Genomic DNA, 13,910 nt, shown 5'->3' with positions numbered 1-13,910 from the left:
AAGGGTAACAGGAGAAATTGGACCCCAAATGTTGTTGTCCAGTTTGTCCTGAGTACGCTGATACTCCATATGTAGGGGTAAACCACTGTTTGGGCGCACGGAAGGGCTCGGAAGGGAAGGCACGCCATTTGGCTTTTTGCATGGAAAATTAGCTCCAATCATTAGCGGACACCATGTCGCGTTTGGAGATCCCCTGTGTGCCTAAACATTAGAGCTCCCCCACAAGTGACTCCATTTTGGAAACTAGACCTCCCAAAGAACTAATCTAGATATGTGGTGAGCACTTTGAACCCCCAAGTGCTTCACAGAAGTTTATAACGCAGAGCCATGAAAATAAAAAATAATTTTTATTTTCTCAAAAATGATTTTTTAGCCCGTAATTTTTTATTTTCCCAAGGGTAACAGGAGAAATTTGACCACAAAAGTTGTTGTACAGTTTCTCCTGAGTACGCTGATACCCCATATGTGGGGGTAAACCACTGTTTGGGCACACGTCGGGGTTCGGAAGGGAAGTAGTGACGTTTTGAAATGCAGACTTTGATGGAATGCTATGCGGGTGTCACGTTGCGTTTGCAGAGCCCCTGATGTGCCTAAACAGTAGAAACTCCCCACAAGTGACCCCATTTTGGAAACTAGACCCCCAAAGGAACTTATCTAGATGTGTGGTGAGCACTTTGAACCCCCAAGTGCTTCACAGAAGTTTATAACGCAGAGCCATGAAAATAAAAAATAATTTTTATTTTCTCAAAAATGATTTTTTAGCCCGTAATTTTTTATTTTCCCAATGGTAACAGGAGAAATTTGACCCCAAAGGTTGTTGTCCAGTTTGTCCTGAGTACGCTGATACTCCATATGTAGGGGTAAACCACTGTTTGGGCGCACGGAAGGGCTCGGAAGGGAAGGCACGCCATTTGGCTTTTTGCATGGAAAATTAGCTCCAATCATTAGCGGACACCATGTCGCGTTTGGAGATCCCCTGTGTGCCTAAACATTAGAGCTCCCCCACAAGTGACTCCATTTTGGAAACTAGACCTCCCAAAGAACTAATCTAGATGTGTGGTGAGCACTTTGAACCCCCAAGTGCTTCACAGAAGTTTATAACGCAGAGCCATGAAAATAAAAAATAATTTTTATTTTCTCAAAAATGATTTTTTAGCCCGTAATTTTTTATTTTCCCAAGGGTAACAGGAGAAATTTGACCCCAAAAGTTGTTGTCCAGTTTCTCCTGAGTACGCTGATACCCCATATGTGGGGGTAAACCACTGTTTGGGCACACGTCGGGGTTCGGAAGGGAAGTAGTGACGTTTTGAAATGCAGACTTTGATGGAATGCTATGCGGGTGTCACGTTGCGTTTGCAGAGCCCCTGATGTGCCTAAACAGTAGAAACTCCCCACAAGTGACCCCATTTTGGAAACTAGACCCCCAAAGGAACTTATCTAGATGTGTGGTGAGCACTTTGAACCCCCAAGTGCTTCACAGAAGTTTATAACGCAGAGCCATGAAAATAAAAAATAATTTTTATTTTCTCAAAAATTATTTTTTAGCCCGTAATTTTTTATTTTCCCAATGGTAACAGGAGAAATTTGACCCCAAAGGTTGTTGTCCAGTTTCTCCTGAATACGCTGATACCCCATATGTGGGGGTAAACCACTGTTTGGGCACACGTCTGGGTTCGGAAGGGAAGTAGTGACGTTTTGAAATGCAGACTTTGATGGAATGCTCTGCGGGTGTCACGTTGCGTTTGCAGAGCCCCTGATGTGCCTAAACAGTAGAAACTCCCCACAAGTGACCCCATTTTGGAAACTAGACCCACAAAGGAACTTATCTAGATGTGTGGTGAGCACTTTGAACCCCCAAGTGCTTCACAGAAGTTTATAACGCAGAGCCGTGAAAATAAAAAATAATTTTTCTTTCCTCAAAAATAATTTTTTAGCCCGCAATTTTTTATTTTCCCAAGGGTTATAGGAGAAATTTGACCCCAAGAGTTGTTGTCCAGTTTCTCCTGAGTACGCTGATACCCCATATGTGGGGGTAAGCCACTGTTTGGGCACATGCCGGGGCTCAGAAGTGAAGTAGTGATGTTTTGAAATGCAGACTTTGATGGAATGCTCTGCGGGCGTCACGTTGCGTTTGCAGAGCCCCTGATGTGCCTAAACAGTAGAAACCCCCACAAGTGACCCCATTTTGGAAACTAGATCCCCAAAGGAACTTATCTAGATGTGTGGTGAGCACTTTGAACCCCCAAGTGCTTCACAAAAGTTTATAACGCAGAGCTGTGAAAATAAAAAATAAAAAATTCTTTCCTCAAAAATAATTTTTTAGCCCGCAATTTTTTATTTTCCCAAGGGTTACAGGAGAAATTGGACCCCAAAAGTCGTTGTCCAGTTTTTCCTGAGTACGCTGGTACCCCATATATGGGGGTAAACCACTGTTTGAGCACACGTCGGGACTCGGAAGGGAGAGAGCACCATTTGACTTTTTCAACGCAAGATTGGCTGGAATTAATGGTGGCGCCATGTCGCGTTTGGAGACCCCCTGATGTGCCTAAACAGTGGAAACCCCTCAATTCTAACTCCAACACTAACCCCAACACACCCCTAACCCTAATCCCAACCCTAACCATAACCCTAACCCCAACACACCCCTAACCCTAGTCTTAACCCTAATTCCAACCCTAACCCTAAGGCTATGTGCCCACGTTGCGAATTTGTGTGCGGATTTTTTGCACCGTTTTTGAAAAATCTGCAGGTAAAACGCACTGCGCTTTACCTGCGGATTTACCGCAGATTTCCAGTGTTTTTTGCGTGGATTTCACCTGCGGATTCCTATTATGGAGCAGGTGTAAAACGCTGCGGAATCCGCACAAAGAATTGACATGCTGCAGAAAATACAACGCAGCGTTTCCGCGCTGTATTTTCCGCACCATGGGCACAGAAGATTTGGTTTTCCATAGGTTTACGTGGTACTGTAAACGTGATGGAAAACTGCTACGAATCCGCAGCGACCAATCCGCTGCGGATCCGCAGCCAAATCCGCACCGTGTGCACATAGCCTAATTCTAACCCTAATTCCAACCCTAGCCCTAATTATAACCCTAACCCTAATTGCAACCCTAACCCTAATTCTAACCCTAACCCTAATTCTAACCCTAGCCCTAAGTGCAACCCTAGCCCTAGGTGCAACCCTAGCCCTAAGTGCAACCCTAGCCCTAAGTGCAACCTTAGCCCTAAGTGCAACCCTAAACCTAAGTGCAACCCTATCCCTAAGTGCAACCCCATCCCTAAGTGCAACCCTAACTCTAAGTGCAACCCTAAGTGCAACCCTATCCCTAAGTGCAACCCCATCCCTAAGTGCAACCCTAACCCTAAGTGCAACCCTAAGTGCAACCCTAGCCCTAAGTGCAACCCTAACCCTAAGTGCAACCCTAACCCTAAGTGCAACCCTAAGTGCAACCCTAACGCTAAGTGCAACCCTAACCCTAAGTGCAACCCTAACCCGAAGTGCAACCCTAACCCTAAGTGCAACCCTAACCGTAAGTGCAACCCTAACCCTACCCCTAACCCTACCCCTAACCCTAATGGAAAAGCAAAAATGAATATAATTTCTGTATTTTATTATTGTCCCTACCTATGGGGGTGATAAAGGGGGGGTTTATTTACTATTTTTTTATTTTGATTGCTTTGATAGAACCTATCACAGCGATCAAAATGTACCTGGAAAGAATCTGCCGGCCGGCAGATTCGGCGGGCGCACTACGCATGCTGTTGTGAATTCCATTTCTCGGACTCCCTCCTGTGGTCATGAATGGTACTTTGGTTAGTTCTGCTCTTGGACTCCCTCTGGTGGCTTTGAGCGGAACTGCTGGTCTCTGAGGTTTGCTTTCTCAGCTGCCCTCGTTTATTGTTATGCTGGCTTCCCTATTTAACTCTACTCAGATCGTTACTTCATGCCAGCTGTCAATGTATCAGTATTGGTTCAGATCTCTCTTGGACTTCTCTGAGGACCTGTCTACTCCAGCAGAAGCTAAGTCCCTGCTAGTTCTTTTGTTGTTACTGCTGCCTGAATATATTTCTTAGTACTGCTAAATTCTAGTCCAGCTTGCTATCATGATATTTCCTTGCTAGCTGGAAGCTCTGGGGTGCAGTGTTGCACCTCCACACCGTGAGTCGGTGTGGGGGTCTTTTTGCATACTCTGCATGGTTGTTGTAGTTTTTTGTGCTGACCGCATAGTTTCCTTTTCTATCCTCTGACTATTTAATTAAGTCTGGCCTCCTTTGCTAAAACCTGTTTCATTCCTGTGTTTGTGACTTTCCTCTTAACTCACAGTCAATATATGTGGGGGGCTGCCTTTACCTTTGGGGAATTTCTCTGAGGCAAGGTTAGGCTTCTATTTCTATCTTTAGGGGTAGTTAGCTCTTAGGCTGTGAAGAGGCGTCTAGGGAGAGTTAGGTACGCTCCACTGCTATTTCTAGTGTGTGTGATAGGAGTAGGGTTTGCGGTCAGCAGAGTTCCCACTTTCCCAGAGCTTGTTCCGATTACTAGTTTACTCATCAGGTCATTCCGGGTGCTCCTAACCACCAGGTCCATAACAGTACAGCTGGCCTTCAAAGTGTTAATGCATCTCAAAAGAGGGATAAGAGAAGTTCTGAACCCATTTTTTTTTCTTTGCAGTGTGTTTTGTCTCTCTTTTCCCCTTAATCTCTGGGTGGTTCAGGACTCAGGTGCAGATATGGATATTCAGGGTCTGTCCTCTTGTGTGGATCAACTCACTGCAAGGGTCCAAAGCATTCAAGATTATGTAGTTCAGAATCCGATGTTAGAGCCTAGAATTCCAATTCCTGATTTGTTTTCTGGGGATAGATCTAAGTTTCTGAATTTCAAAAATAATTGTAGACTGTTTCTTGCTTTGAAACCCTGCTCCTCTGGTGACCCCATTCAGCAAGTAAAAATTATTATTTCTTTGTTACGTGGCGACCCTCAAGACTGGGCATTCTCCCTTGCGCCAGGAGATCCTGCATTGCTTAATGTAGATGCGTTTTTTTCTGGCGCTTGGATTGCTTTATGACGAACCTAATTCAGTGGATCAGGCAGAGAAAGGGTCAGACAAAGAAGACAAAGAAAGGGTCAGGATGAAGCGGAGGTATATTGTCAGAAGTTTAGAAAGTGGTCTGTGCTTACTCAATGGAATGAGTGTGCCCTGGCAGCAATTTTTAGAAAGGGTCTCTCTGAGGCCCTTAAGGATGTTATGGTGGGCTTCCCCACGCCTGCTGGTCTGAATGAATCAATGTCCTTGGCCATTCAAATTGATCGGCGTTTGCGTGAGCGCAAAATTGTGCACCATTTGGCGGTGTCCTCTGAGCAGAGGCCTGAGCTTATGCAATGTGATAGAACTTTGACCAGAACTGAACGGCAAGAACACAGACGTCAGAATCGGCTGTGTTTTTACTGTGCTGACCCTACTCATGCTATCTCTGATTGTCCTAAGCGCACTAAGCGGTTCGCTAGGTCTGTCACCATTGCTACTGTACAGCCTAAATTTCTTTTGTCTGTTACTTTGATTTGCTCTTTGTCATCCTACTCGGTTATGGCATTTGTGGATTCGGGCGCTGCCCTGAATTTGATGGACTTGGAGTTTGCCAGGCGTTGTGTTTTTTTCCTGGAGCCTTTGCAGTATCCTATTCCATTAAGGGGAATTGATGCTACGCCTTTGGCCAGGAATAAACCTCAGTACTGGACTCAGTTGACCATGTGCATGGCTCCTGCACATCAGGAAGATATTCGCTTTTTGGTGTTGCATAATTTGCATGATGTGGTCGTGTTGGGTTTGCCATGGCTACAGGTTCATAATCCAGTATTGGATTGGAAATCAATGTCTGTGTCTAGTTGGGGTTGTCAAGGGGTACATGGCGATGTTCCGATGATGTCAATTTCTTCATCCACTCCTTCTGATGTCCCTGAGTTTCTGTCGGATTACCGGGATGTATTTGATGAGCCCAAATCCAGTATCCTACCCCCTCATAGGTATTGTGATTGTGCTATAAATTTGATCCCTGGTAGTAAGTTTCCTAAGGGCCGACTTTTCAATTTATCCGTGCCAGAACACGCTGCTATGCGGAGTTATATAAAGGAGTCCTTGGAGAAAGGGCATATTCGCCCGTCTTCATCACCGTTGGGAGCAGGGTTCTTTTTTATGGCCAAGAAGGATGGTTCTCTGAGACCCTGTATAGACTACCGCCTTCTCAATAAAATCACAGTCAAATTTCAGTACCCTTTGCCTCTGCTGTCTAATTTGTTTGCTCGGATTAAGGGGGCTAGTTGGTTCACCAAGATAGATCTTCGAGGGGCGTATAACCTTGTGCGTATTAAACAGGGCGATGAATGGAAAACAGCATTTAATACGCCCGAGGGCCATTTTGAGTACCTGGTGATGCCATTCGGGCTTTCTAACGCTCCATCTGTGTTTCAGTCCTTTATGCATGACATCTTCCGAAAGTATCTGGATAGATTCATGATTGTATATTTGGATGATATTTTGGTCTTTTCAGATGATTGGGAGTCTCATGTGAAGCAGGTCAGAATGGTGTTTCAGGTCCTTCGTGCTAATTCCTTGTTTGTGAAGGGGTCTAAGTGTCTCTTTGGAGTTCAGAAGGTTTCCTTTTTGGGCTTCATTTTTTCCCCTTCTACTATCGAGATGGATCCTGTTAAAGTTCAGGCCATTTATGATTGGACTCAACCTACATCTGTGAAGAGTCTTCAGAAATTCCTGGGCTTTGCTAATTTTTACCGTCGCTTCATCGCTAATTTTTCTAGTGTGGTTAAACCTTTGACTGATTTGACAAAGAAAGGTGCTGATGTGAATTGGTCCTCTGCGGCCGTGGAGGCTTTTCAGGAGCTGAAACGTCGTTTTTCTTCGGCCCCTGTGTTGCGTCAGCCAGATGTTTCGCTCCCTTTTCAGGTTGAGGTTGATGCCTCTGAGATTGGAGCAGGGGCTGTTTTGTCTCAAAGAAGTTCTGATGGCTCTGTGATGAAGCCATGTGCCTTCTTTTCTAGAAAGTTTTCGCCTGCTGAGCGTAATTATGATGTTGGCAATCGGGAGCTGCTGGCTATGAAGTGGGCATTCGAGGAGTGGCGACATTGGCTTGAGGGAGCCAAGCACCGCGTGGTGGTCTTGACGGATCACAAGAATTTGACTTATCTCGAGTCTGCCAAGCGGTTGAATCCTAGACAGGCTCGATGGTCACTGTTTTTCTCCCGTTTCGATTTTGTGGTCTCATACCTTCCGGGTTCTAAGAATGTGAAGGCTGATGCCCTTTCTAGGAGTTTTGTGCCTGATTCTCCGGGAGTCCCTGAGCCGGCTGGTATTCTCAAAGAGGGGGTAATTCTGTCTGCCATCTCCCCTGATTTGCGGCGGGTGCTGCAGGAGTTTCAGGCTGATAGACCTGACCGTTGTCCAGCGGAGAAACTGTTTGTCCCTGATAGATGGACTAGCAGAGTTATTTCTGAGGTTCATTGCTCGGTGTTGGCTGGTCATCCTGGCATTTTTGGTACCAGGGATTTGGTGGCTAGGTCCTTTTGGTGGCCTTCCTTGTCACGGGATGTGCGTTCTTTTGTGAAGTCTTGTGGGACTTGTGCTCGGGCCAAGCCCTGCTGTTCTCGTGCCAGTGGGTCGCTTTTGTCCTTGCCGGTCCCGAAAAGGCCCTGGACGCATGTTTCCATGGATTTTATTTCAGATCTTCCTGTCTCTCAAAGGATGTCTGTCATCTGGGTGGTTTGTGATCGCTTTTCTAAGATGGTCCATTTGGTACCCTTGTCTAAATTACCTTCCTCCTCTGATTTGGTGCCATTATTCTTTCAGCATGTGGTTCGTTTGCATGGCATTCCGGAGAACATTGTGTCGGACAGAGGGTCCCAGTTTGTCTCTAGATTTTGGCGGTCCTTTTGTGCTAAGGTGGGCATTGATTTGTCTTTTTCTTCGGCTTTCCATCCTCAGACAAATGGCCAAACTGAACGAACCAACCAGACTTTGGAAACCTATCTGAGATGCTTTGTTTCTGCTGATCAGGATGATTGGGTGACCTTTTTGCCATTGGCTGAGTTCGCCCTTAATAATCGGGCTAGTTCGGCTACTTTGGTTTCGCCTTTTTTTTGCAATTCTGGTTTTCATCCTCGTTTTTCTTCAGGGCAGGTTGAGCCTTCTGACTGTCCTGGTGTGGATTCTGTGGTGGACAGATTGCAGCGAATTTTGACTCACGTGGTGGACAATTTGACGTTGTCCCAGGAGAAGGCTCAACGTTTCGCTAACCACCGTCGTTGTGTTGGTCCTCGATTTCGTGTTGGGGATTTGGTTTGGTTATCTTCTCGTTATGTTCCTATGAAGGTTTCTTCTCCTAAGTTTAAGCCTCGTTTCATTGGTCCTTATAAGATTTCTGAAATTCTCAACTCTGTGTCATTTCGTTTGGTCCTTCCAGCTTCCTTTGCCATCCATAATGTGTTCCATAGGTCGTTGTTGCGGAGGTATGTGGCGCCTATGGTCCCCTCCGTTGATCCTCCTGCTCTGGTGTTGGTTGAGGGGGAGTTGGAGTATGTTGTGGAAAAAATTTTGGATTCTCGTATTTCGAGACGGAAGCTCCAGTACCTGGTTAAGTGGAAGGGCTATGGTCAGGAGGATAATTCCTGGGTTGTTGCCTCCGATGTCCATGCTGCCGATTTGGTTCGTACCTTTCATTTGGCTCGTCCTGATCGGCCTGGGGGTCCTGGTGAGGGTTCGGTGACCCCTCCTCAAGGGGGGGGTACTGTTGTGAATTCCATTTCTCGGAGTCCCTCCTGTGGTCATGAATGGTACTTTGGTTAGTTCTGCTCTTGGACTCCCTCTGGTGGCTTTGAGCGGAACTGCTGGTCTCTGAGGTTTGCTTTCTCAGCTGCCCTCATTTATTGTTATGCTGGCTTCCCTATTTAACTCTACTCAGATCGTTATTTCATGCCAGCTGTCAATGTATCAGTATTGGTTCAGATCTCTCTTGGACTTCTCTGAGGACCTGTCTACTCCAGCAGAAGCTAAGTCCCTGCTAGTTCATTTGTTGTTACTGCTGCCTGAATATATTTCTTAGTACTGCTAAATTCTAGTCCAGCTTGCTATCATGATATTTCCTTGCTAGCTGGAAGCTCTGGGGTGCAGTGTTGCACCTCCACACCGTGAGTCGGTGTGGGGGTCTTTTTGCATACTCTGCGTGGTTGTTGTAGTTTTTTGTGCTGACCGCATAGTTTCCTTTTCTATCCTCTGACTATTTAGTTAAGTCTGGCCTCTTTTGCTAAAACCTGTTTCATTCCTGTGTTTGTGACTTTCCTCTTAACTCACAGTCAATATATGTGGGGGGCTGCCTTTACCTTTGGGGAATTTCTCTGAGGCAAGGTTAGGCTTCTATTTCTATCTTTAGGGGTAGTTAGCTCTTAGGCTGTGAAGAGGCGTCTAGGGAGAGTTAGGTACGCTCCACGGCTATTTCTAGTGTGTGTGATAGGAGTAGGGTTTGCGGTCAGCAGAGTTCCCACTTTCCCAGAGCTTGTTCCGATTACTAGTTTACTCATCAGGTCATTCCGGGTGCTCCTAACCACCAGGTCCATAACAGCATGCGCCCGCCATTTTGGAAGATGGCGGCGCCCATGGAGAAGACCGAGGACACCGGGAGGGACATCGGAGCTTGGTAAGTATGGGGGGGGGCGATCGGAGCACGGGGGGGATCGGAGCACGGGCGGAGCAGACAGGAGGACGGGGGAGCAGACAGGAGGACGGAGGGGAGCATGGGACATGACAGGACAGAGAGGAGGAGATCGGTAGCGGTGGGGGGGGGGGGTAGATCGGGGTCTCCAGCCATGGCAGATGCTATTGCAGCATCGGCCATGGCTGGATTGTAATATTTCACCAATTTTCATAGGTGAAATATTACAGATTGCTCTGATTGGCTGTTTCACTTTCAACAGCCAATCAGAGCGATCGTAGCCATGGGGGGGGTGAAGCCACCCCCCCCTGGGCTAAAGTACCACTCCCCCTGTCCCTGCAGATCGGGTGAAATTGGAGTTAACCGTTTCACCCGATCTGCAGGGACGCGATCATTCCATGACGCCACATAGGCGTCATAGGTCGGATTGGCACCGACTTTCATGATGCCTACGTGGCGTCAAAGGTCGGGAAGGGGTTAATAGGTGAATCATGCTGTATGATCTTCTTTGATCTAATATATTTGAGATGTTAGTGGCTTTTGATCACTGAGCACAGCAAGGCCTACCCGGGTGTATACAGCGTCTTATAGACGTCTGTCTGAAATGCATAGTCATTTACTAGGAGCAAAAAAGATCCATTTCCATAAATCTGCCAACTAACTATGTCAAAATTGGGATTAAAGGGAGTCTGCAAGCACAAAATGATTGTTCAAACCAAGCATAAGGGCTTGATGCACTCATGGCATGGCCAGACAGTTTAGTTTACCTTCCTAACTACCGTACTTGTTTTTGATCTTCTTACACTCTCCTCTGGTTCTTGTGAAAAACAGAGCTCTCAATCAAGGAAGAAGAGAGAGGAGCTATATGGAAAACAAGTAGCTAGGAAGGTACTCTCAGGAATGGAGGCACAGTCATATTCCCATGGGAGTTCCCAAAAGATAACCATGACATACTTACATTAGAGTTGGTAGTATATGGATACTTAATTACCGCTCACATATCAGCTATGGAACTACTCCAATTTACCAGTGGATGCCTACTTTTGGTAGAGGTTTGTAGAAACAGTGAAGGAAAGCACAGAAACTGCAAAAATTGTATCTGAAATATCAGGGGAAATTTAGAACTGCTGGCAGCTATGCCTTGAAGAGACTCAAATTCATTAAGGGGTATTTACTTGCCTTTAACCTTTCTTATTTTAATTTTGCTACCTTTCTTAGACAAGTCTAGAGACATTTTATTTTAGACCAATTGTGACGACACAGCATTTGATCTTAATTAACCAGACATGTACTTTCAGTAAGCCAGGAGTCATTGACTGTTAACTATATGTTGACTTTTGAATTTCTGTGTTTCTTTCTGGTTGGTCAAGAAGACACAGATTTTTGTTTGTATAAGCCTGTAATATTGACACGTAAGATGACATTTAACGTAACATATTGTGCTGTTATCCTGGATCACTAGAGACGCAGCATAATTGAACAATGATGTTTGCTGATATGTTGATTACACATTGTCCAGGCCAGTTAGCTTGTTGACTTGTGTGGTATAGCGACCCCTGTGGCAGCTAGGGGGCGCTGTGTGTGCTCCTTGAGATATGCATCGAGGCATATATATGGTGTGCAAGGACCTGTGGTGATGTCACGCTCACCTGACTAGCCATGTGACAGGTACCTGGGTGTGGTTACACCTATGTAAAGGAGGTGTGTGGAGCACATGGTGGAATGTGAGTGTTAGTGAGTGAGTGTCCGTCAGGGTGGACACACTTCCGTGTGTCCTGGCAGGACACTGCAAAGTGGCCTGTGTGCTGGACGGACCCAGGTGGGGACAGACGTCCTGGAAGCACACAGTGACCATTCCAGGCTGGAGAGCCTACGTGCTGGACATAGCACGGACGGTTGGTGTTGGAGGCTCCGGCGAGTGGAGTCGTCCTGGAAGCACCTGGAGACCGTAGACCTGGGAGGTCTGTGTTGAGGACCTGGGACTGACCTGAAGTCAGTGTGAGTGAGAAAAGTCTGATGGATACCTCTGTGGAGAAGAGGGATCCGGGAAACCTGTGCGGCACCAACAGGTAACGGAAAGGAACCGTGTGACACTGACCGGGGTCAGAGTGAGAGACATTGTGTATAGGCACCTCGGAGGCCAAGGGGTGTCCAGGAACCCGTAAAGGTTGCCAACGGGTAACGGTCTGAAAACCGTGTATAATGCTCACCGGGGTAAGAGACGAACTGTGGTAAAGATGAATATATGCAGACTACCAAGTTCCTGTGGATGTGGTTTACATTATGTGAAATAAACCGAAAAGACTGTTTTTGATAGAAAACCGTGCCCGAGTGCTTTGATTCTGCTGCCAAGCGAGTGTTCCCCAAGACCCGTAGCGGGTGAAATGCTACACTTGCAAAACAGAGGAAGAAAACTATGCAAATAGATTAAATAATCAAATAATGCAAGTTGATCTCATCACCATTATTTCCCTTAACCTCTGGATGCAGGATTGAAGGATAGCTGTTAACTATAAAAAGAGGATATATCCACCTCTGTAACAGATACCTCCATATACAGATATACATCCAGACATCCAAACATCCAAAGAACCAGTGTCTCTCTACAGGACAGCAACTAAGACATCATGGATCCATCATGAGGGACACAGATTTGTCATTCTACAGCTTAGGGAACCACGGCCCAGGCTGAAAGAATACAGATCTGCTCCCTGACCATTGCTGAACCATGCATATATTTGGGGTAGTTGGGATTTGGACCCACCGGTCATCTGAGCCCCATGGATATGTTTGGGAAAGCCAAGAATGTGACCCACCGGTCACCGAGCTCCATGGAGATGTTCGGAGAAGCCAGGTTGTGAGCCTCCAGTCAACTGGCCTTGTACCTCAATGGACTGTCAGCTTCCAAAGCTTGTCATTACCTCCTCTCTGTGCGTGCCACAGGTGGGGTAGTCAGCCCTGGAAGCTCTGAAATCACAGCTGCTCTTTTCCCAGCTAGTCAGCCTTTGTAATTTTGCACCATCTTGAGTATTTTGCTGGGACTGTTCTATGTGTTATTTGCCTGTTTTGTTGTTCAATAAAGTTTTGTCACACTGTTTTACCCTCATCCTGTGTTGTCTGAATAGTATTATGCCCACGGTAAAAGGACGGTGGGCGTTCGGTGGGATCATCCCGGGTCCATGCAGTTTAGGCTAGCAGACCAGGGCATCCGCTGACCACCCTGTGTCTCCACACTAATGTCTAACACTAACCTATTGCTGTCCAGGCGTAGGTTTCCAGTGAAATCATACAGATGGCGATTAGGTCCTTCACATTCGATTCTTCCAGTCAATTTAAACAAATCCTCAATAGATTGAAGATTTGATGTTGCCGGTAAACCCTTCAGAGAAAGGGCAAAGAAAAGAAAACAGTTGATTTCTATGATAACAATTAACACTGACAAGTCTATATACTTGATGAAGAGATACAGACATGTTTTTATATATTTTTTTTCAAGAAATACAGTATATCCCGCACTGTTGATGCGCAGGTGAATCTTCTCATGTTTAGACTGAAATAGGACATGCAGACACACACAGTAGCTCCCATTTACATGTTAGCTGCAATACTATGCAAAAGTTTTAGGCAATGGTGGAGAAATTCTGGAAATTAAGAATGATTTAAAATAACAAAAGTGTTAATAGTTTTTTTTATCAATTAACAAAATGCAAAGTGAATGAACAAAAGAGAAATCTAAATCAAATCAGTATTTGCTTTGACCATACTATGCCTTCAAAACAGCATCAAAGCTTCAATTCAACATCAATTTAACACTTGCACACATTCTTTGAAGAAACTCAGCAGGGAGATTGTTCTAAATGTTCTAAATATCTTGTAGAACTAACCACAGATCTTCTGTGGACGTCACTTTTGCAAATCCTTCTATCTTTTCATGAAATACCAGACAGACTCCATGATGATGATAAGATCAGTATTTTGTGGGGGCCAGATCATCACTTCCAGAACATCTGGTTCTTCCTTACACCGAGGACAGTTCTCAATGACAAATGTACTTTGCAGCAGGACAGCGACCCCAAACATACAGCCAATCAGACGCCTCCCTGATGGTATTGCATGATGGCTACTAATCTGCATATACTTCTCAAAATTGAGGACACAATTAATCTTGACTAATTTGTCAATACCATTTTCTCAAA

At 45.6% G+C, this 13,910-nt stretch overlaps 1 protein-coding gene across 3 annotated transcripts in view; it reads right to left on the bottom strand.

Moving 5' to 3' along the window:
- The window catches only part of ATP8A2 (ATPase phospholipid transporting 8A2), a 1,034,865-nt gene that overhangs the window by 723,770 nt on the left and 297,185 nt on the right, over positions 1-13,910 (bottom strand). For all 3 annotated transcript variants that reach the window (XR_013224076.1, XM_077298312.1, XM_077298313.1), the window contains one exon: positions 12,966-13,093. Coding sequence is in view for 2 of the 3 variants with exons in the window: in XM_077298312.1 (XP_077154427.1) it covers positions 12,966-13,093 (128 nt within the window). In the remaining variant the exon portion in view is untranslated. The remainder of the gene's footprint in view (positions 1-12,965; positions 13,094-13,910) is intronic.

This window comes from Ranitomeya variabilis, chromosome 3 (assembly GCF_051348905.1).
Source record: "Ranitomeya variabilis isolate aRanVar5 chromosome 3, aRanVar5.hap1, whole genome shotgun sequence".
In the NCBI taxonomy this organism is placed as follows: Eukaryota; Metazoa; Chordata; class Amphibia; order Anura; family Dendrobatidae; genus Ranitomeya; species Ranitomeya variabilis.
The sequence above is the reverse complement of the archived record's forward strand: the minus strand, read 5'-3'. Positions and strand labels throughout refer to the sequence as shown.